Source organism: Heterodontus francisci, chromosome 6, assembly GCF_036365525.1.
Source record: "Heterodontus francisci isolate sHetFra1 chromosome 6, sHetFra1.hap1, whole genome shotgun sequence".
Classification (NCBI taxonomy): Eukaryota; Metazoa; Chordata; class Chondrichthyes; order Heterodontiformes; family Heterodontidae; genus Heterodontus; species Heterodontus francisci.
In genome coordinates, this window is record NC_090376.1 from 32,450,716 (window position 1) to 32,472,879 (window position 22,164).

General features: G+C 44.3%; 1 protein-coding gene across 1 annotated transcript in view; it reads right to left on the reverse strand.

Annotated features, from left to right (window-relative positions):
* Positions 1-2,306: 2,306 nt before the first annotated feature.
* The window catches only part of LOC137371567 (high-affinity choline transporter 1-like), a 40,770-nt gene continuing 20,912 nt past the window's right edge, over positions 2,307-22,164 (reverse strand). Inside the window, exons 5-11 of the mRNA XM_068034405.1 lie at positions 21,687-21,830; positions 19,034-19,187; positions 15,551-15,768; positions 12,012-12,409; positions 9,961-10,021; positions 4,030-4,165; positions 2,307-2,452 (exon numbers count right to left, since the gene is read on the reverse strand). Of these exons, the coding sequence (XP_067890506.1) occupies positions 2,307-2,452; positions 4,030-4,165; positions 9,961-10,021; positions 12,012-12,409; positions 15,551-15,768; positions 19,034-19,187; positions 21,687-21,830 (1,257 nt within the window). The remainder of the gene's footprint in view (positions 2,453-4,029; positions 4,166-9,960; positions 10,022-12,011; positions 12,410-15,550; positions 15,769-19,033; positions 19,188-21,686; positions 21,831-22,164) is intronic.

Genomic DNA, 22,164 nt, shown 5'->3' on the forward strand with positions numbered 1-22,164 from the left:
GATTAAACAAGATGTCCTGGGCACTTGCAGGCTTTATAGTGTTGACCTGCACTGTTCCCATTACAGTAAGCATATATTAATCTGACTTCTGTAGATCTGAAGCACTAAACTTTCTGGGAGACATTTGTGTTTCCCCTACCCAGTACTCAGTCTATTTTGATTGGTAGCATTGTAGGTGTCTAACTCTTGCTTATATTTGTTTCTGGTGCAGTTCAGATGAACTGCAAATGAAAGCTCTGCTTTTTTAGTTTCTATAGTAGCACTCATCAGGAGAATATGCTCTTTGCACATGCCCTCCACATGTATGCATATAGCCAAGCTTTGACGTTCTGTGGAATCCACATACTGAGCATGCACTTATGAAATTTCATAATGACAACGCAGGTCATAGAGTCATAGGTGGGCATTGCCGTATGTAGTATCCTACTCCAGGGCTTTTTAAATTTGTTCTTGGGATATGAGCATCGCTGGCAAGGACAGCATTTATTGCCCATCCCTGAATGCCCTTGAGAAGGTGATGGTAAGCCACCTTCTTGAACTGCTGCAGTCCGTGTGGTGTAGGTACACGTACAGTGCTGTTAGGAAGGGAGTTCCAGGATTTTGACTCAGTGACAGTGAAGGAACGGTGATATAGTTCCAAATCAGGATGGTGATTGACTTGGATGGGAACTTGCAGATGGTGGTGGTCCCATGCTTCTTTTGCCCTTGTCGTTCTTGGTGGTAGAGGTCATGGGTTTGGAAGGTGCTGTTATATATGTCCCATTGTGCCTGTTACTGCATCGAAGGATTCTGTATTGCTTGCTATCAGGCAACATTTGTGTATAAAGTCTCTTGCCTCTATACAGGAATAGATTATTCAGGTATTATCAAATACTGTTAATTTATCCAACATGTTTCTTTTCAGGTTTTCCAGGAGACTGATGGTTGGCACCAGATGATGAAATTCTAAAGAAAATCTACTAGCCTGCGTTTTTCCAAGACAAAAATGCAAATGAAAGCCATTCTGATCCATTGCTGATAAAAGGTTATTGACCTGAAATGTTGGATGGAATTTTGTCGGCGTGGCGCACTCCTCAGCCGTTTTTGGGACCCCACAGGCACAGTTTTTGGCTATCTGGGGCTCCTGTTCCTTTAAAGGATGGGCGCCCGCCCTCTGGAGCTGCTGGCCAATCCAAGCAGTCTCAGCTGCGTCATCGGGAGTGGTGGCCACTTCCTGGACTGCACCTCGAAGAGAGGACACCATAGGAGCAGGCCAGCCTCCCAACCCCAGCAGGGGCAGGGGTTTGGTGAGGCCAGGGAAGGGGTGGTTGCCACAGGGACAGTCATTTCAACAGGGGGAATCCTCCGTGGGCCAGAGTTCCCAGGCTTCACCAGGCAGTCTCCTCACATGGCAGAGGGCCCAACCACCACTGGTAAAATGGTAGTGGTGGTGAGAAGTGGCCCTTAATTGGCCACTTACATGGCTCAATTGGCCTTTGGGCAGGAGGGCCGTCCTCCACCTTCCCTGCTGTTAGTAAAATGGCATGGTGGCTGGAGGATGATGAGCACTCCATCCCCCGCCTTCCCTTACCATTTTACATCCCCTCCCCCCACCCCAACCTCCACCCCCCACCTCCCAAGCCCATCCCCAGAGGGCTGGTAAGATCCAGCTATTAACTGTGTTCCTCTCTCCACAGATGCTGCCTGACATGGTGAATATTTTCAGCATTTTCTGCTTTTATTACAAATAGAAGCTACGTGTCTTTTTAGCTTGTGTGGTAACACTCGTCAGTCTAAATTGCCCATTGAGAGCAGAATCTCTCCAGCCCCCCTGGAGGCAGGTTAGGAGGAGTGACAGGGATAAAACTTGGAAAGTAGCACGTTAGGTCAGTTACCCGATGTGTTCCCACCTCTAAGCAATCTTGCAGGTGTTGAGGTCAATTAGGCCCATTAAGGGATCTACTGGGGTACATTTATGGTTCCACCTGGATCTTCCCAATGGTGGACTGGCCCCCCGATGAGGCTGGAGTCTGGCAGGTAAATGGAGGTGGCTTCCTGGCAGCAGGCCAGGGGACCATTGGCACCTCCTCTTAATCACCCCAGTATGGAGCTGCTGGGATGAGAGGGACACAACTATGGCCACAAGCCATCTTGTAGAGGAGATAGTTGTGCCCCTGAATGATTTTTAAATTTTTAGAATGCTGGAGTGTCTCCATTTTGAAGCCCTCCCACAGTCCCCTACATGCATCAGCAGTGCCTACCTCTCTGGGTGGGGCTGACGGTTGTCCAGAGCTTTTGGGACCACTGATTAAACCCACCCGCTGTCCTTAATTGGACGGCAAAGCCAGAGGCGGCCTCTTAATTGGCCGCCTTCGGTAAGATCGTGACACCATGTGGCCAGCCTGCACTGTCAGGGTCATGACCCGCATTTGTTCATGCTGGTGGAAAAATTTCAGAAACGGTAAGATTCCACCTAGATAGAACAAATAAAGCAGGCAAAAAGGATTAACGTTCATGGAGCCAAGGCAGAATGTGGAATTTTATATTTTGTGCGGCGCTTGATAAGTTTCTTCAGACCTAGGCTGCACTGAGCATGTGGAGGATACATATAGTTTGAAGAAGAAAGTTAGATAATTATCTTTCGTGGCAGCACTTTCACTTCTTCAGTTTGAAGATCATTGGTGCACAACCCACTTCGGAGCCTTAACCGCATAAATCTAGACTTACACCAGTACAGTACTGAAGTGCAGATGAGACACTAAACTGAAGGCCCTCTGCTTGTTCTGGACATAAAATATCACATAACACTTTTCAATGAAGAGCAGGGATGTTGTGGTGTCCTGGCTAACATTTATCCATCAACCAATACTACTAAAACCAGATTATCAGGCCACCAATCTCATTGTTGTTTGTGGGATCTTGATGTGTCAAATTAGCTGTCGTGTTTGCCTTCATTGCCACAATTCAGTTGTTTGTAAAGTGTTCAACTGTACCCTGTCCTCCACCTTTGACGCCCTGGTCCCCAGTAAAACCATTACTCTCTCACCCTTGCTGTTGCCCCTGGTATGGCCCTCATCTCCACTCCCTCAAGTCCAAAGGATGCAGACTTGAAAGGATATGGTAGACAATTGGTCTAGTCATCCACCACCAGATCTGGCTGGACCACATAAAGCACTATCGGGCCCTGCAGACCTTCTGCTAAAACTGCTCACTGCTTCTCCATCCACCTTGCCCCACCCTCTGGATTTTCATTACTTCTCCACCTTGCCACCTTCCTCCGTTACTTCATAACCAATTTAAGGCCCTTCTTTTAAACTGCACTTTTGCACTCTCCTTATCTCTTCCCTTTCTCCAATGCTCATTCACTATTCATCACCTAGTAAAATGCTTTGAGACATATCTTGCTGCTGCACTGGAAAGGATTAGCCTCTCTGACAATGACTGTCTTCAATTTGACTCCACAACATATTTTGACACTTATCCAAACATCTCTCCTGATCTCCCCAAGTCTACATTCATCCCTGAAATCAGTTTTGCTGCACAATTTCTGTAAACTTGCTAAGCACAAGAACATTTTTCCTGACTACACTGTAAACATTATGCTGGTAATCTGATTGAGGATAATTTGAACAGTTGCTAACTGTATAACACAATCAACTTTTCCATGTCATCAAAAGCATTAAATAATAGGACTATCATTTTAACATGAATGATGTATTTGAATCAGCTTAACTATATGGTAGTGACCATCACATGCTAAACTTAATTGCCCTTGTTTCTGCCCACACATATTTGAAATAATTCTGCAACAAACTCAAGTTGAAACAATAAGCACTTTTTAGAAAACTAGAAATCTGAAATGTTGCCTCTTCACAATCTATTACTTTTCAAGTTAACTTTTATAAGATTACAGTGAGATTTCAAAATCATTACAGATTGCTGTAAATTATTCTGTTACTCTGTCATACAATTAAACATGTAGCTTGGTTTTACTTAATGTGAAACTTGTGAGTGTACAATTGTATGACTAATTTTTATACAGAAAAATACTTGTGTTGCAGGGGGCCTCAAAAACAAAATGGTTGAGAACCCGTGCTTTAGATAATTTCTTTATATCAGCCATCATATTTATGATAATGGATGATGACTTTCTAGAAAGCTGTTCAGATTTTGTATGAGGTGGTGTCTTCAAGGGAAGGAGAAATGTAGACATTAGTAATAGAATAACTTACAGCAGTCAGTAATGATTTTGAAATCTCACTGTAATCTTCTAAAAGTTAATTTGAAAAGTAATAAATTGTGAAGAGGTAACATTTCAGATTTCTGTTTTTCTAGAGAGTGCATACATTACATTGTTTAAACCTGCAGAATTATTTCAAATATGTGGGGAAAAACAAGGTCAATTAATTTTAGCACTTGATGGTCACTACCATATAGTTAAGCTGATTCAAATATATTATTCGTGTTAAAATGATAGTCTTATTATTTTATGCTCATGATGAAATGGAAAAGTTAATTGAACAGTTTGCTAACTGTATAACACAATCATGCACAGGGACTCCATCTGCACTTTCACAGCAACTCTCCACTTTCCGTGAACTGGCTCTAAGGCCTATCTTTCTCCAACTCCAAGAATAGCCACCTCAGTAAGTAACCCACGGCCAGACAGCCCTCTGCTTCTTTGTCATTGAGTGGCTGAAAGCTGACTATTTTTTGCCCATAGTTTTGTTAGCACATGGCCTGAGAAACCAGCCATATTTCCATATGTACAGTACAGGGGAAGGGGGCTGCACTGCCTCAGAGCCTGGCGCCTTTGGCTCTCCTGTCTCCGTTGCCCCCTGGCTCCCAATGATGAGACTCGTTCCTTTTTATTTTAAATATGCCTTTTTTCCGAACTTTCTCTTTCTCTGTTTCAGCATGCCATTGTTCAGCTGAAATTGAAGCTAGGCTATCAGGCCTAGGTTTGTTTAAAAATAAAAGCATTATTTTTGGCAGAGCTCTTGAATCCTTCTTATGAACCCCTCGGGGTCACAGATCCCAATTGAGAACCCCTGGTCTAAATGATTGAGTCATTCTAACCCCTATTTTTATTCTCTTTTTCACTGCTTAGATTGATAATTTATGCACGAGACAACATTGTTAGAATGAGAAATTACCATCTAGCCCTCTCAGTATGTCCAGTCGTTTAAATCCTCTGTCAGGTTGCATGTGTGTTAATTGTTTTCAGTGTTGTAACTCCAAGCTGTATCACCACTTGTGGCTGAATCAGGAGTCTAACTAATTTCCTTTTAAATGCTCCAGTTGAGTAAGGTTCACCATAATGGTTTAATTTATAAGTATTATGGAATCCCGGGTTTTGGAGCTGGAGCGGCAGCTGGGAGCACTGTGGAGCATCCACGAGGTGGAGAGTATTGTGGATAGCATGTATAGAGAAGTCGTCACACCGCAGGCTCAGACCCCACAGGCAGGAAGGGAATGGGTAACCACCAGGCAGAGCAAAAATAATCTGTGGCTATTCCCCTGCAAAACATGATATACTGCTTTGGTTACTGTTGGAGGGAATGGCCTCTCAGGGGAAAGCAGCTACAGCCCAATTTGTTGCACCACGGTTGGCTCTGCTGCACAGGGGAGGAGTAAAAAGTGTGTGATTGCAATAGTTATAGAGGATTCAATTGTAAGGGGAATAGATAGGCGTTTTTGTGGTCGCAAAAGAGACTCCAGGATGGTATGTTGCCTCCCTGGTGCTAGGGTCAAGGATGTCTCAGAGCGGTTACGGGACATTCTGAAGGGGGAGGGTGAACAGCCAGTGGTCGTGGTACACATTGGTACAAATGACATAGGTAAAAAAAAGGATGAGGTCCTAAAAGCAGAATATGGGGAGCTAGGAAGTAAGGTGAAAAGTAGGACCTCAAAGATAGTGATCTCAGGATTACTACCAGTGACGCATGCTAGTCAGAGTAGAAATAGTAGGATATATCAGATGAATAAGTGGCTGAAGAGATGGTGTGAGGGGGAGGGTTTTAGATTCCTGGGACATTAGGACTGGTTCTGGGGGAGGTGGGATCAGTACAAACTGGACGGGTTACACCTGGGTAGGACCGGGACTGATGTCCTGGGGGAGTATTTGCTAAAGTAGTTGAGAAGGGTTTAAACTAAAATGGCCGGGGGATGGGGACCTTTGCAAGGGGTCAGAGGAGGGGGGATCAAAGACAAGAACAAAAGACAGCAAGGGGAATAAGAAAAGTGATAGGCGGAGAAATCAATGGCCAGAATCAAACAGGGCCACAGTGAAAAATAGTGGGAAGGGACAAGTAATGTTAAAAAGACAAGCCTTAAGGCTTTGTGCCTGAATGCGCGGAGCATTCGCAATAAAGTGGATGAATTAATCATGCAAATAGATGTAAACGGGTATGATATAGTCGGGATGACGGAGACATGGCTGCAGGATGACCAAGGATGGGAAATGAATATCCAGGGTTATTCAGTATTTAGGAAGGCCAGACAAAAGCAAAAGACAGTGGAGTTGCATTGCTGGTTAAAGAGGAAATTAACGCAATAGCGAGGAAAGATATTCGCTCTGACGATGTAGAATCTTTATGGGTAGAGCTGAGAAACACTAAGGGACAAAAAACATTATTGGAGGTTGTATATAGACCCCGAAACTGTAAAGGTGATGTTGGGAATGGCATTAAACAGGAAATTAGAGACGCATGTGATAAAGGAACATCTGTAATTATGGGTGAATTTAATCTGCATATAGATTGGGCAAATCAAATTAGTCTCAATACCATAGAGGAGGAATTCTTGGAGTGTATACTTGGATGGTTTTCTGGACCAATACATTGAGGAACCAACTCGAGAACAGGCCATCCTAGACTGGGTATTGTGTAATGAGAGAGGAATAATTGACAATCTAGTGGTGCGAGACCCCTTGGGGATGAGCGACCATAATATGATGGAATTCTTCATCAAGATGGAGAGTGACGTAGTTGATCCTGAGATGAGGGTCCTGAATCTTAGTAAAGGAAACTACGAAGGTATGAGGCGTGAGTTGGCTATGATGGATTGGGAAACATTACTTAAAGGGATGACGGTGGAAAGGCAATGGAAAACATTCAAAAAGCGCGTGGATGAACTGCAACAATTGCTTATTCCTGTTTGGCGCAAAAGTAAAACAGGAAAGGTAACCAAATGATGGCTTACAAGGGAAATTAGAGATAACATTAGATCCAAGGAAGAGGCATATAAATTTGCCAGAAAAAACAACAGACCTGAGGATTGGGAGCAGTTTAGAATTCAGCAAAGGAGGACCAAGGGATTGATTAAGAAGGGGAAAATAGAGTATGAGAGCAAGCTTGCGGGGAACATAAAAACTGACTGTAAAAGTTTCTATAAGTATGTGAAGAGAAGAAGATTAGTGAAGACAAATGTAGGTCCCTTACAGTCAGAAACAGGGGAATTTATTATGGGGACCAAAGAAATGGCTGACCAACTAAATGCATATTTTGGTTCTGTCTTCACAAAGGAGAACACAAATATCATGCCAGAAATACAGTGGCGCAGTGGCTAGCACCACAGCCTCACAGCTCCAGCGACCCGGGTTCGATTCTGGGTACCGCCTGTGTGGGGTTTACAAGTTCTCCCTGTGACCGCGTGGGTTTTCGCCAGGTGCTCCGGTTTCCTCCCACAGCCAAAGACTTGCAGGTTGATAGGTAAATTGGCCATTATAAATTGCCCCTAGTATAGGTAGGTGGTAGGGGAATTGAGGGAAGGTGGAGATGTGGTAGGAATATGGGATTAATGTGGGATTAGTATAAATGGGTGGTTGATGGTCGGCACAGACTGGGTGGGTCGAAGGGCCTGTTTCAGTGCTGTATCTCTAAATAATTAAAAATAAATAAATAAATGTTGGGGAATACAGGGTTTAATGAGAGAGAGGAAATCAGTATTAGTAGAGAAATAGTGTTGGAGAAATTGATGGATTGAAGGCCGATAAATCCCCAGGGCCTGATGGTCTGCATCCCAAAGTACTTAAGGAAGTGGCCCTAGAAATAGTGGATGCATTGGTGGTCACCTTCCAAAATTCTATAGACTCTGGAACAGTTCCTACAGAATGGAGGGTAGCTAATGTAACCCCACTCTTTAAAAAGGGAGGTAGAGAGAAAGCAGGGAATTATAGACCAGTCAGCCTGACATCGGTAGTGGGGAAAATTCTACAGTCCATTATCAAAGATTTTATAGCAGAGCACTTGGAGAACAGGGGTAGAATCAGACTGAGTCAGCATGGATTTACGAAAGGGAAACCCACAGTGCTAGCGGTTAGATACAATTGAGTGGCTTGCCAGGCCATTTCAGAGGGCATGTAAGAGTCAACCACATTGCTGTGGGTCTGGAGTCACATGTAGGCTACACCAGGTAAGGACAGCAGATTTCCTTCCCTAAAGGACATTAGTGAACCAGATGGGTTTTTACAACAATCGACAATGGTTTCATGGCCATCATTAGACTAGCTTTTTTTTTTAAATTCCAGATTTATTAATTGAATTCAAATTCCACCTTCTGCTGTGGTGGGATTTGAACCCATGTCCCCAGAGCAATACCCTGGGTCTCTGGGTTACTAGTCCAGTGAAAATACCACTACGCCACCACCTGGGGGTGGTGTATTGCGATGGATAGAAAATTGGTTGGCAGACAGGAAACAAAGAGTAGGGATAAATGGGTCTTTTTCCGAATGGCAGGCAGTGACTAGTGGGGTACCGCAGGGATTGGTGCTAGGACCCCAGCTATTCACAATATATATTAATGATTTAGATGAGGGAAATAAATGTAATATCTCCAAATTTGCAGATGACACAAAACTGGGTGGGAGGGTGAGTTGTGAGGAGGATGCAGAGAGGCTTCAGGGTGATTTGGACAAGTTGAGTTAGTGAGCTAATATATGGCAGATGCAGTATAATGTGGATAAATGTGAGATTATCCACTTTGGTAGCAAAAACAGGAAGGCAGATTATTATCTGAAAAGCTATAAACTGAGAGAGGTTAATATGCAGCAAGACCTGGGTGTTCTCGTACACCAGTCGCTGAAGGTAAGCATGCAGGTCTAACAGGCAGTAAAAAAGGCAAATGGTATGTTGGCCTTCATAGCGAGAGGATTCGAGTACAGGAGCAGGGATGACTTGCTGCAATTATACAGGGCCTTGGTGAAGCCACACCTGGAACATTGTGTGCAGTTTTGGTCTCCTTATCTGAAGAAGGATGTTCTTGCTATAGAGGGAGTGCAGTGAAGGTTTACCAGACTGATTCCTGGGATGGTGGGACTGATGTATGAGGAGTGATTGAATCAGTTAGGATTATATTCGCTGGAGTTCAGAAGAGTGAGGGGGGAATCTCATAGAAACCTATAAAATTCTAACAGGACTTATCAGGGTAGATGCAGGAAGGATGTTCCCGATGGTGGGGGAGTCCAGAACCAGGGGTGATAGTCTAAGGATACAGGGTAAACCATTCGGGACTGAGATGAGGAGAAATTTCTTCACCCAGAGAGTGGTGAACCTGTGGAATTCGCTACCACAGAAAGCAGTTGAGGCCAAAACTTTGTATGTTTTCAAGAAAGGGTTGGGTTTAAAGGGATCAAAGGATATGGGGCGAAAGCAGGAACAGGTTACTGAGTTGCATGATCAGCCATGATCATAATGCATGGCGGTGCAGGCTCAAAGGGCCGAATGGCCTACTCCTGCTCCTATTTTCTATGTTTCTGTGTTCTATGTATAAAAACTGTAATTCTGAAAAACATTACTCTTTATGTTCTGCTTGTCGCTTCAAAATATGAACAATAGCCACACGGAATTATGGAACATAAAAGGTGGAGGGACGATGAATGAGAAGACAGTACTTTCAATATTTTCATTTTTTTTTAAATTGAAGACTTTTTTTGTAACTATTAGGAAGTATTAGGGCTGATTTTCCTGGCACTCCTCTTACTGGTAGGAATGGTGCAATCGAAGTGCACTGCAGCTGTGGAGGTGAGCCTGTAGTTCTTGTTCTGAGCCATTAAGATGCAGAACAGCAGACAGATTGCCCAAATATCTCACGTAATACATGTACAAATTTAGAAACTTACCTTTTGCGGTCCTCTTCTGCTTACTGTTAGGCCGCTTTAGACCTTTCACTTCCCAACATAAAGTCAGTTTCAGCTTCTTGGGCCATCCCATGGTGTTGGAACAGAAAAGTAGAGTGGGCAAGCCTCGGATGCCCCCTGCCCCTACTTCCCCTGCCCCTGCCCCATCTCATTCACACTGATGCGATAGGCTTATGTCAATTGTAAGTGCAGGTCCAGTTGCAGCACACTCCCTACCCGGAGCAATGTCCTGAAATTGTAACCTTTGTGGCTGGGAAATGGATGTTCACTAACAGTGAAGGTCAGAAAAACTGGACCAGCTTGCAATTCAAACAGGTATTTTAGCCTTTATTTTAGATCTCCACTTCCAGTGGTTAGCACCGCAGCCTCACAGCTCCAGCGACCCGGGTTCAATTCTGGGTACTGCCTGTGTGGAGTTTGCAGGTTCTCCCTGTGTCTGCGTGGGTTTCCTCCGGGTGCTCTGGTTTCCTCCCACATGCCAAAGACTTGCAGGTTGATAGGTAAATTGGCCATTATAAATTGCCCCTAGTATAGGTAGGTGGTAGGGAAATATAGGGACAGGTGTGGATGTGGTAGGAATATGGGATTAGTGTAGGATTAGTATAAATGGGTGGTTGATGGTTGGCACAGACTCGGTGGGCCGAAGGGCCTGCTTCAGTGCTGTATCTTTAAACTAAAACTATTCTGTGGGCTGTAGTTTGCAGGCAGGAGTCCATGTCTACCTCAGAACAAGTCCAATAAGTTATGCAGGAGTCAGTTCCTCAGACAGGCACAATGTTGGCTGTGTAATGGCAAGATTCATGATGGGTTAGATTCAATCTAACTGGTGACAATAATAGGAGGAAAATAAATTGCCAACATATGATGCTCATATTTGGAGCAGGAAAGAGAGGACTGACATTCTGTATGAAAAAACCTAAAAGGACCGGTATCCAATGTTTTATGTGTAAGCAATCTACCTGTATATGGAGAATGATAAGTGAAGAAGCATGGGTTCATTTCGTGGGTCTGTGCTACAGTAGACGTGGTATTCTAGCATGTGAATTAAACACAAAATTTTGAACTTAATAGTAAACTCTGCTTTTGCACCTATGTCACCAGTAAACAATGAGAGTTCTATTAGAACAGGGAAACAAAACAATTTTATGAATTTTATTGCTGCAGATCCTACTTTCTGTGACTGGAAGGAGTTTGCACAGCTCATATGGAACCTCTAATGGCAGAATTCAATACAATAAAATGTGAAGTCAATTATACAGAATTCCACTGGCAACACTCTTCTCAATTCCTCTCCTTGGTGATGACACATTGAAACCTTGCACCATCACCATCAGGAACAAAATAAAGATCAACCTGAAGATTGACTTGACGTTTGCAATCATGCATCTGCGAGGAGACCTTCTAGGGCTGCTGATTAAGAAATTTGCATCCTTGTGCAGTCATTTTACTCAGGTGGTCCTCTTCCACATGGTGGTATACACGATCTCAGCCTGTACTACATTCTTAGCTTCATGAACAAAGCAGGCAACAGAAATGGCAGCAAAATAATATGCAAATGTTCAAACCGAATGGCTCCAAACAATAAAGGTTAGAGAGAAAATCTGAGGGACAGGAACACTGTATGCGAAGCCTGAATATCTTTTCATTACACGAAGAGATTGAAAGCATCGCTAAATACATTACACAAACCTGTCAAGCCGCATCTTTTGTTACTTATTACTATGTTAATTCAGATAAAGCCTTATAACTGAAGGAGAACTAAGAAGACTGAACCTCAACTCCCTCCTGCCCAATTGTGAGTTTGTTATATATTGTTTCTCCTGTTGCCATTCCAATTTAATCAGTGATTCTTGTCTCATTTGACCTTTCTGTCAAGTTAAAGGCAGTTACATACCTCTCTGGCCATCTGAGTTTGCTGATATATGACATGGCTACAGTCACTATCAAAGAGGAGAGCATTGCAAAGGTTTTATATGGAAAAATCTGGACATAGTCACTTCCCTGGAAATAACCTCCAGGATAGTGGATAACAGCTGGAAAATGAAAAAGAGGTTCACCTCCAGCAATCCTGAGCATTGCTCCTGTCAGAACTCCTGTGACAAATCCAAATCTGCTCACACATGGAACATACAGAACACAAACAAGTTGTGGAAAAAGAACAACATACACAATGTCAGCACTTAGTGCATAAAGGCCATAGATAGTGTTGGTAAAGAGAGCAAGACTAGTGGCAAGTACTGTCACTACCAAGACTGTAGTCTTCATTGCATACATGATTTCTTTTTCTGATGCCTGAAAATAGAAAAAAAAAAACAGTAAGAAGCAGAGTTCTGTGTAAATAACTCGATCATTCCACAGGCCAATACATTGGGCATGGAACTTTCTAACCATCTGAGGATACTTTAATATCACCTACATGATAAATCCTGAATCTTGAACATAGAGATTAGCAAAGCAGATTGGGAGTCTGGGCAAAAGGGACCAGCCAGAGCCTTTTTGCAGAAAGATCATTTGGAAATTGTCATCAATGCATACCTATTCAACAAAGTTCTCTTTTGTGGTGTGGCACCAATAAAATAGGATAAGCCAATGAAAAATATAGTAACTCCAAGATGTGATGAGATATGATTAAAATTGAGAGCAGACGACATGAAAATTGGTGGTGTTGTAAATAGTGGGGAGGAAAGCCTTAGAATACAGGACGATATAGATGGGCTGGTAAGATGGGCAGAGCAGTGGCAAATGGAATTTAATCCTGAGAAGTGTGAGGTGATGCATTTTGGGAGGTCTAACAAGGCAATGGAATATACAATGGATGGTAGGACCTTAATGAGTACAGAGGGTCAGACGGACCTTGGGGTGCTTGTCCATAGAACACTGAAGGCAGCAACACAGGTAGATAAGATGGTTAGGAAGGCATACGGGATACTTGCCTTTATTAGCCGAGGCATAGGATATAAGAGCAGGGAGGTTATGATGGAGCTGTATAAAATGCTGGTTAGGCCACAGTTGGAATACTGTGTACAGTTCTGGTCGCCACACTATAGGAAGGATGTGATTCCAATGGAGAGGGTGCAGAGGAGATTCACCAGGATGGTGCCTGGGCTGGAGTATTTTAGTTATGAAGACAGACTGGATAGGCTGGGTTTGTTTTCCTTGGAGTGGAGAAGGCTGAGGGGGGACTTGATTGAGGTATACAAAATTATGAGGGGCATAGATAGGGTAGATCGGAAGAAACGTTTTTTCGTAGCAGAGAGGTCAATAACTAGGGGGCATAGATTTAAGGTAAGGGGCAGGAGGTTTTGAGGGGAGTTGTGGAGGAATTTTTTCACCCAGAGGGTGGTTGGAATCCAGAACACACTGCCTGAAGGGGTGGTAAAAGCAGGAACACTCACGACATTCAAGAAGTATTTAGATGAACACTTGAAATGCCATAACATACAAGGCTACAGACCAAGTGCGGGGAAATGGGATTAGTTAGGACGGGTGCTTGATGGTCGGCGCAGGCGCGTTGGGCCGAAGGGCCTGTTTCTGAGCTGTAAAACTCTATGACTCTATGGAAGACTGACACAGGAAGAGGATCAGAGGAAGCATAGAAGACAGATGTGTTTGCATCTGAGACAACCTCATATCACCACTCCTGCATTTCATTGGAAATATGCCAAGAAAACTATATGGATGCTGTTATTTCCCAAGAGAGTCATAGGAGAACTTTTCGTTGTCCTGCATCCAGTCCTAGAGACCACTTCCAGGGCAGGGACTACTCTAACCTGCTGCCTTGCATTTATATGCTCCTGGACATTTCCAAACCGGCAGTACACTGTTACACCATGCTAGTAACAACTGACTTGAATTTACTGGGCTTAACATCAACATCAAACTATTAAGCCAAAGCAGGTGGAGAGAGTTAGGAAACATTTTAGCCATAATTTCATTGAATGGCAGCAGAGGTTCAAGGGACTGAATGGCCTACTCCTGTTCCTATTTTCCTTTCCCAAGGAAAACTAGCAGCAATGTGAAAGATGCTGCACTTTTACTATCTGGTTGGAATCCCCCAAGTGTAGGACATTTTTGATGGTGAGCATGTGTCCTAGAATGCCCCGAACTTCAATGCTACTCTCTTCAGCAACACAAGATTACACTCCACAAATGTGTCACAAGTGTAATGTGCATGGCGTCTACCCATGTACTCTTTCTAAGTGTTTTTTAAAATTTTTTTATTTTAGAGATACAGCACTGAAACAGGCCCTTCAGCCCACCAAGTCTGTGCCGACCAACAATCACTCATTTAAACTAATCCTACATTAATCCCATATTCCCTATCACATCCCCACCACCTACCTACACTAGAGGCAATTTACAATGACCAATTTACCTATCAACCTGCAAGTCTTTGGCTGTGGGAGGAAACCAGAGCACCCAGCGGAAACCCACACGGTCACAGGGAGAACTTGCAAACTCCGCACAGGCAGTACCCAGAATTGAACCCAGGTCGCCGGAGCTCTGAGGCTGTAGTGCTAACCACTGCACCACCTAAGTGGAAAGGGAAAGGGAGCTGAATGTTTGTTAGTGCCAGCCTCTAGGAAAGGAAATGGCCACGTAGTACCTTGTGCTTGGTTAAGAAATGGCTCTGCAGCTACAGGACCCAAAGGTATTGGTGCTGTGGTTGTCTGGGCTTGTAAGCTATCTGACTGAGCTGGACAGCGGGATGTGGTGCTGTCCCGAGGGACAACTTCATTGTTTGCGTGAGTTCCTATCATTCCTGGGCACTCCCTCAGCATGGCCAGGAATCTGTGTGGATGCAGACCACTATGCAGCAGTGAGGTTGTAGCAGTCTGCATGACCTGAGTATAAAATAAATGTGAAACAACACAGGGGAAGGATATGGGAGTTTATAGAAAATACCCTTAAACCATTGGCACAAAGTGCAGCAATAGTGTAAAAGGCAAATTGGTATTAGCAGGCAGTATAGCCACACATTTCCCTGTTACACAGTTATACAAATCCTGGTTTCTTGGTACGTGCAGAATAACAACACAACACAAATGGGGTTAGATTTTTGCTTGTATCACCTGCACGTGAATGATCAGAATGGAAGGTTAGGTGGAGTTGATAACCACTTAAAGCAGAGCTTGTGCCATTTTCCCTACATTTAACTTAATAGAAAAAGAATCAGGTGAGCTCTGTGTGATCTTCTGAACCCAGTTTTCCTCCCAGGCAATAATTCATGCCCAGGAGGTACAGATGAAAATCTAACCCGTATATCTCGTATAAAGGATTCATACAACCTTCAAAGTGGTGTCTGTGCTCAAGAGGGTTTAATAGACTGATTCTTTATGATATTTTATAACTTATGATATCCTTTTATTATTCAGCTTTGATATCATTTATGACTGGGACACTTGTGTATACAAACACATCTCTTAAAGTTACCTTTGGTCTGAGAATTCTTCGGTAGATATTATGGGTGAACATGGAACTTGATGAAAGGAGAGAGGAGTCAGTTGAGGACATGACAGCAGCTGCAATGGCACCAATTCCAAATATAGAAATATGAGGAGGACACAAATATCGAAGAACTATTGGCAGGATCATGGCAGTTTCATTCTTCTCATAGGGTGACAGGGAACCGTAAGAAGTCTGATTCCAGTCTGAAAATAAAATAAGACTTGTGTCAGATTTTAACAAACGAAATCAGAAAATTGACAACTAATTTATACCAGCAAATAGATATTTGACTATGTTGGAGACAATTTCTGATGTTCTGAACTTGATGTGGGGACTTGCTGGCTACAAATTCTTCTGCCCCACAGGCAGCACAAAGTTGAAAAATCTCCGCTAATGTTTTCACCAACAGGAAGGATCCCGGCTATTGTGCTATTATACTGCTGCATCACCACAAGTTACCATTACACAGATTTAACACTCTTTCTTTAAAATCTGGAAAGGTGGTCAGATTTTCATTTTAATATAAGACTATTATTTTGTGCTATTATATTGAGGCAATCTGTTTTTAAAATGTAAAGCACAATTTACTGACCAATGCTGTTTTATTACTGCACTACCTCTTTCATTAGGCTGAATTTTACAGACCCACCCCCCCTGACATTGGGGGTCATGGTGGTGGGAGGTGGGAGGGCGTGGAAAATGGCTCCAGCAGAGGCCTGCCACAGGCCTCGATGCTGGGAAGGCCCGTCCCAATATTGCCGGCGGCAGCGAGGCCTTGGGGCCGCCCCCCTGCCGCTGGGTGACAGGAGCCCAATTTCAATATGTTAATTAATTTAAATAACTGAATTAATAACCGTCACGCTCCCGCTGTCCGCCCTGGAGTGATATTGATGCCGGTGGCCATCTGGGGATCCAAGGCGGAACACTGGTGGGGAGGGGGGTCCAGGTAAGTTTTTCAGTGCAGGAGTGGGGGAGCTGCACCAAAGTCATTGGTGTCGGGGATGGTGTGAAGGGGCAAAGTTTAAAGTTGATGAACTTTGGAGGGAGTAGGTCGGGAGCACAAGGTAAGTGTTTCAGGGGGAGGAGAAGGCAGGTAATTAATTCTGTGGTTATTGGGGGTGGGGGGGGGGGGGTGGTGGGAGAGGATCAGGATACATTTACTTAATTTTTAAAATATTTACTTCTTTAAATATTTATATTGAAATGAGGGCTCGAAGCCCTTTAAAAATGGCGCCTGTGCAAAGGTAACTGAGGCCATTACCGGGGACGGACCGCCTGCCCCCTCCATGTCATCAGGGTGGTGGTGGGGGGGGGGGCGTTTCGCCCCAGCTATTTAAATGAGCCACCACGTTTAATATTGTGGCAGCTCTGCGACGTGTGGTCCACGGGTGCAGGCCGCCATTGTTTCAGCCCAGTAAGTATAGTTCGTTAGAAAAGTGTAACAAGCCATATAAGGAGATAGTAGAATAATCAAAAACTTGGTCAAAGGTTTTAAGGAGCATCTTAAAGGAGCAAAGAGAGGTCTGGAGATGGAAATGTTTCGGGAGGGAATTCCAGAGCTTAGGGCCTCGGTACAGACAACAATGGTGGAGCAATGAAAATTAGGGATGCACAACGGACCAGAATTGGAGGGATGCAGAGATCTTGGAGGATTGTAGGGCTGGAGCAGGTTACAGAGATAGGAAGAGTAAGGCCATGGAGGGATTTGACAACAAGAATGAGAATTTTAAACTGGAGGCATTGCTGGACTGGGAACCAATGTAGGTGAATGAGCACAAGGGTGATAGATAAATGGGACTTGGTATGATATAGAATACGGGGTTTGGATGATCGCAAGTTTATGGCGGGTTCACAGTGGGAGTAGTCAAGTCTAGAGGTAACAAAGACATGGATAAGAGTTTTGTGGAATCCCACCATTGCCCAATGTTTAGCTTAATTAACCCAGCACAGGCCAAAGTTTAAGCCTGGAATCCTCTTATTTAGAATGACATAGTACCATGCCACACCCTGCATTTGATAATTGAGGCAGAAGGAAAATTCTTTTTGGCCAGAAAATGAGTTTGCACCCAGAACTGCAACTGAATGGATAGGTCTGAGGCAAACCTAATATTAGTCTCGGGCCTCATTGTCATCGAGGAGGCGAGCTGTTGACACCTAATTGGCATCCCCAGGCAACTGGCTGGAAAAAATGCCTGGAAGATTGAGCTGCTGCAACGCCAACAGTGACCCTCAGGTAAGTCCTAGAAGAGCACTGGGTGCCTTGGTGGGTGGCGGGAAGATCAAGAGAGGGGGTTGACTGAGAGGGTGGGTAGCAGGGGCTGTGAAGCTGGCAGCCAGGATCGGAAGGGTAGCAGCTGGGATTGGGGAGTATGGCAGCGGTGATCTAGGGGTTTCGAGGTCATGATTAGTGTTGGGAGGGGATGCGGTAAAGGGAGTGGTGTCTGGTAGCCTCCTGCTCCTCATTCAGGCAAGAATATTTTAAACCCATAACTTTTTGGTTGCAGTTTGCAGTGGTCCCTTTAAGGACTGCCTGTTAGGCTGCATGTGGACCAGGCAACCCAACATTGCAAACAGGGCCTCAAACAGGCATTAGCATCCTTGTTTGAAAAACAAAGCCAAGCACCTCAGCTCGTAATGAGCGCACGCTTCCTGCCTGCCATTTTGGAGGCTTAAGTGCACATTTAGCACATGAAAAACAGGCACAACGCATCCACTTTCTAGCCCCTTGGGTCTTTGAATTAAAGACTGGAGAAACTCACCGAAGAAAATGTACATACACTCTGTTTAATTCCAGTATGCGAGCTGAGTAGGTAAAGTTGAATTCTTGAAGATTGCTAAATTGGCTAACAAGTTGAAACATGGTTTTCTGCAATATCCTTTATCAGCTGCTACAATGACGTTAGCAAACACAATGAATAGTAGAGATTTCACCCAATCCCCTCCCCTTTATTTCGCGCGCACACACATGTAGACGCAGACACACACGCAGGCACAGACACAACACACACGAAAACATAGGTGCATGCAGGCGCAGCCACATAGAAAAAGACACACACAGACAGACATTTGCAGACACAGCCACACGTGCAGACACAGACATGCACGCACACACGTAAATGCAGAACACATGCACAGACCAGGACACACAGACAAAGGCACACACACACACAGATAGGGAAACATACAAAAGCAAAATACTGTGAATGCTGGAAATCTGAAACAAAACAGAAAATGCTGGAAATACTCAGCAGGTCAGGCAGCATCTGTGGAGAGAGAAACAGAGATAACGTTTCAGATCATGACCCAAAAGGTCACGGACCTGAAATGTTAACTCTATTTCTCTCTCCACAGATGCTGTCAGACCTGCTGAGTATTTCCAGCATTTCCTGTTTTTGTTACAAATTGCCTATGGTGGCTGGGTAATTAATCAGTCAACCAGAGCTGGTAGATGTTTATGGATTACTGTACCTGTGGAAGCTGCAACGGAGCCAATCAGGACTGAAGGGATGCCCATTAAACAACCACCAAATGCTCCTGCTATTGATAATCTTTGAGCATTTTTAGTGGAGGAAGAAGCCAGCACTCTTTGAAAATAAGCCTGCCACGGTATTCCTCCCAACACCTATAGATGAAAATTAAGTTCCAGTCTGTCTATGAAACCATATTTGTATGATTTATTGTAGCATCAAGACTAACTGCTTCAGTATCATTCAGTGTGACATTGCCACATGTTTCAGATCCTAAAATGCAACAGGAACAGAGGCACATTTGTAGAAAAGCCTCCGCTCAGAAATATTATCTTATAAATTGTACATTCCGATGAAACACAGTATTAGTTTGGTACTGGGTCAAAGGTCGTACTTCTAAAATATGGAGAGGTCTTTCCAAGGTGAGAGGAAGATAGGACAATATTACAAGATACCATAAGCTAATCAACCCCGAAACTGTCCTTCCTCCGCATAGTGTTCATTTTCAGACAGGGGTATCAAAGATGGCTCTTCGGACTCTCCTTAATCAATACTGTGTAAAAGTAGCTAACTGTCCTTTCATTTCCATTTATTCCTTTAGGATACTGAACTTGTTTACCTGCCATGTTAATAATCGCTTAACAATATATTTAACTTTTTTAAAAGTATTTGATCATTTGTTTTTCAGTGATTTACAACAGTAGGAATGCACAGAGCAGTGTAAGTAACACATTTGGGGCCGGATTTTCACAGCCTGATGGCAGCCGGGACCGGAGGCAGGTAGGCCCGGAATTTCCTGCTGCCAGCTGGTGTGCCGGTTTTCTGGCACAGTTCCACCCTGAGCCATTTTGGAAAAGACTGGGTTGGGGGTGGAACGGCTACCCACCCACAAGCAGCACGTAGCCAATAATGGTAATTAGGGGGCGTATTAAGGCCCCTCTCCTGCGCCAACTGGAATTTTCCAGTCGGCAAGTGGGCCCCCTTCGGTAGCCATAACACAACCAGTGAGAGGAGGCAGCCTCCTGAGGAAGACTGGTGCGGGGGAGGGGGGGGAGGCAGTGTTCCAGTGGCTTTTTAAACCCATCCAGCAGCCGACGTACCACATTGGGCCAGAGCTGAGGCCGCAGACTGCCATGGGGTGGGGTCCCGCCCTCCACGAGGATGGCCTGGTAGCTGTGGCCTCTTTCTATTTTACATTTTTTTAAATTGTTCTCTCTCCTACATACATCATCAGCTCCCACCTCAGATGGTGGGGCTGCGGATGTGTCATTGCTGGAGGACCTCCTATTGGCCTTCCAGTCTCGGGAGCCCGCCCACCATCCTGAATTGGAAGGTGAGTATGCCCTCCAGCCATTAATTGGCCTGGCACTGAAAACTTGCATCGGGGTCTACTTCCAACATGGTGCAGGGTTGGGAGCTGGAAGTTCTCCTGTTGTCGGATTCCTGACCCCAGAAGGAAAATCCAACCCCTGGAATCTCATTTACAATAAAGATCAACATTCCCCATCAACTTATACTTTGCTCATAATAGTTTATTCCCTGAGGAAAATATACCTCCTATTGTAATATAATTCCTGGTGCATATTAAATCTGCAACTAAACTACAAAAAGCAGATAAGATTAAACAATGATGAAGAGAAACCACTGCCCTCTCTTGAAATATTCTAAAGCTAAATCTAAATATGTATCTGACTGCCCATAGATTTTATCATTAATCAGTAACTCTTTAAATAATACCAGATAAAACAATGCATTTTCTCAGATACTGAAGCAGCCCATGCCCATATGCAGCAAGAGCTGGACAACATCCAGGCTTGGGCTGATAAGTGGCAAGCAACTTTCGCACCACACAAGTGCCAGGCAATGACCATCTCCAACAAGAGAGAATCTAACCATCTCCCCTTGATGTTCATTGGCATTACCATCGCTGAATCCCCCACTATCAACATTCTGGGGGTCACCATTGACCAGAAACTGAACTGGACCAGTCACATAAATACTGTGGCTACAACAGCAGGTCAGAGGCAGGAATTCTGCAGCAAGTGACTCACCTTCTGACTCCCCAAAGCCTGTCCACCATCTACAAGGCACAAGTCAGGAGTGTGATGGAATACTTTCCACTTGCCTGGGTGGGTGCAGCTCGAACAACACTCAAGAAGCTCGACACCATCCAGGACAAAGCAGCCCGCTTGTTTGGCACCCCATCCACCACCTTCAACAGTCACTCCCTCCACCCCAGACACACGGTTGCAGCAGTGTGTACCATCTACAAGATGCAATGCAGCAACGCACCGAGGCTCCTTGGACAGCACCTTCCAAACCCGTGACCTCTACCAACTAGAAGGACAAAGGCAGCAGATGCATGGGAACACCACCACTTACAAGTTCCCCTCCAAGCCTCACACCATCCTGACTTGGAATTATCTTGCCGTTCCTTCACTGTTGCTGGGTCAAAATCCTGGAACTTCCTTCCTATCGGCACTGTTGGTGTACCGACACCCCAAGGACTGCAGCGGCTCAAGAAGGCAGCTCACCACCACCTTCTCAAGGGCAATTAGGGATGGGCAATAAATGCTGACCTAGCCAGTAATGCCCACATCACCCGAACAAATAAAAATTAATTCACTATTCAGAAGATAATTTCTATATCTTACCATTAGCAAAAGATCATCTATCCATTTTCCAATGAACCTCTCATCAATTTTTCCAAGCCAAGGTTTTTGATGGACCTCCTTAACTGCTGTGATCCTGATGCTTGTAACAGCAGGATTTAGAATTGTGAATGGTACACACAGCCACTAAAAGACAAACCAAGTATTGCAATTATCCACTCATAATTGAAACAATGAATACATTTAACAGCAGCCTGTTCCATACCTACTGAGGCTGGGAGATTTGTTAAGTTATCAGATAAATAATTAGTTACAAAAGCCAAATGCTGGAAATCTGAAATAAAAACAAAAAATGCTGGAACTACTCAGCAGGTCTGGCAGCATCTGTGGAGAGAGAAACAGAATGGCTGAATTTTCCCTTTGGAGACGGGCTGGGAGGTGGGATAGCTGGATTATATATCGGGGGAAGGTGGGAGGCCTGACATCTTCTTGCTGCCATGGCGCATTACCAGAAGCGGGA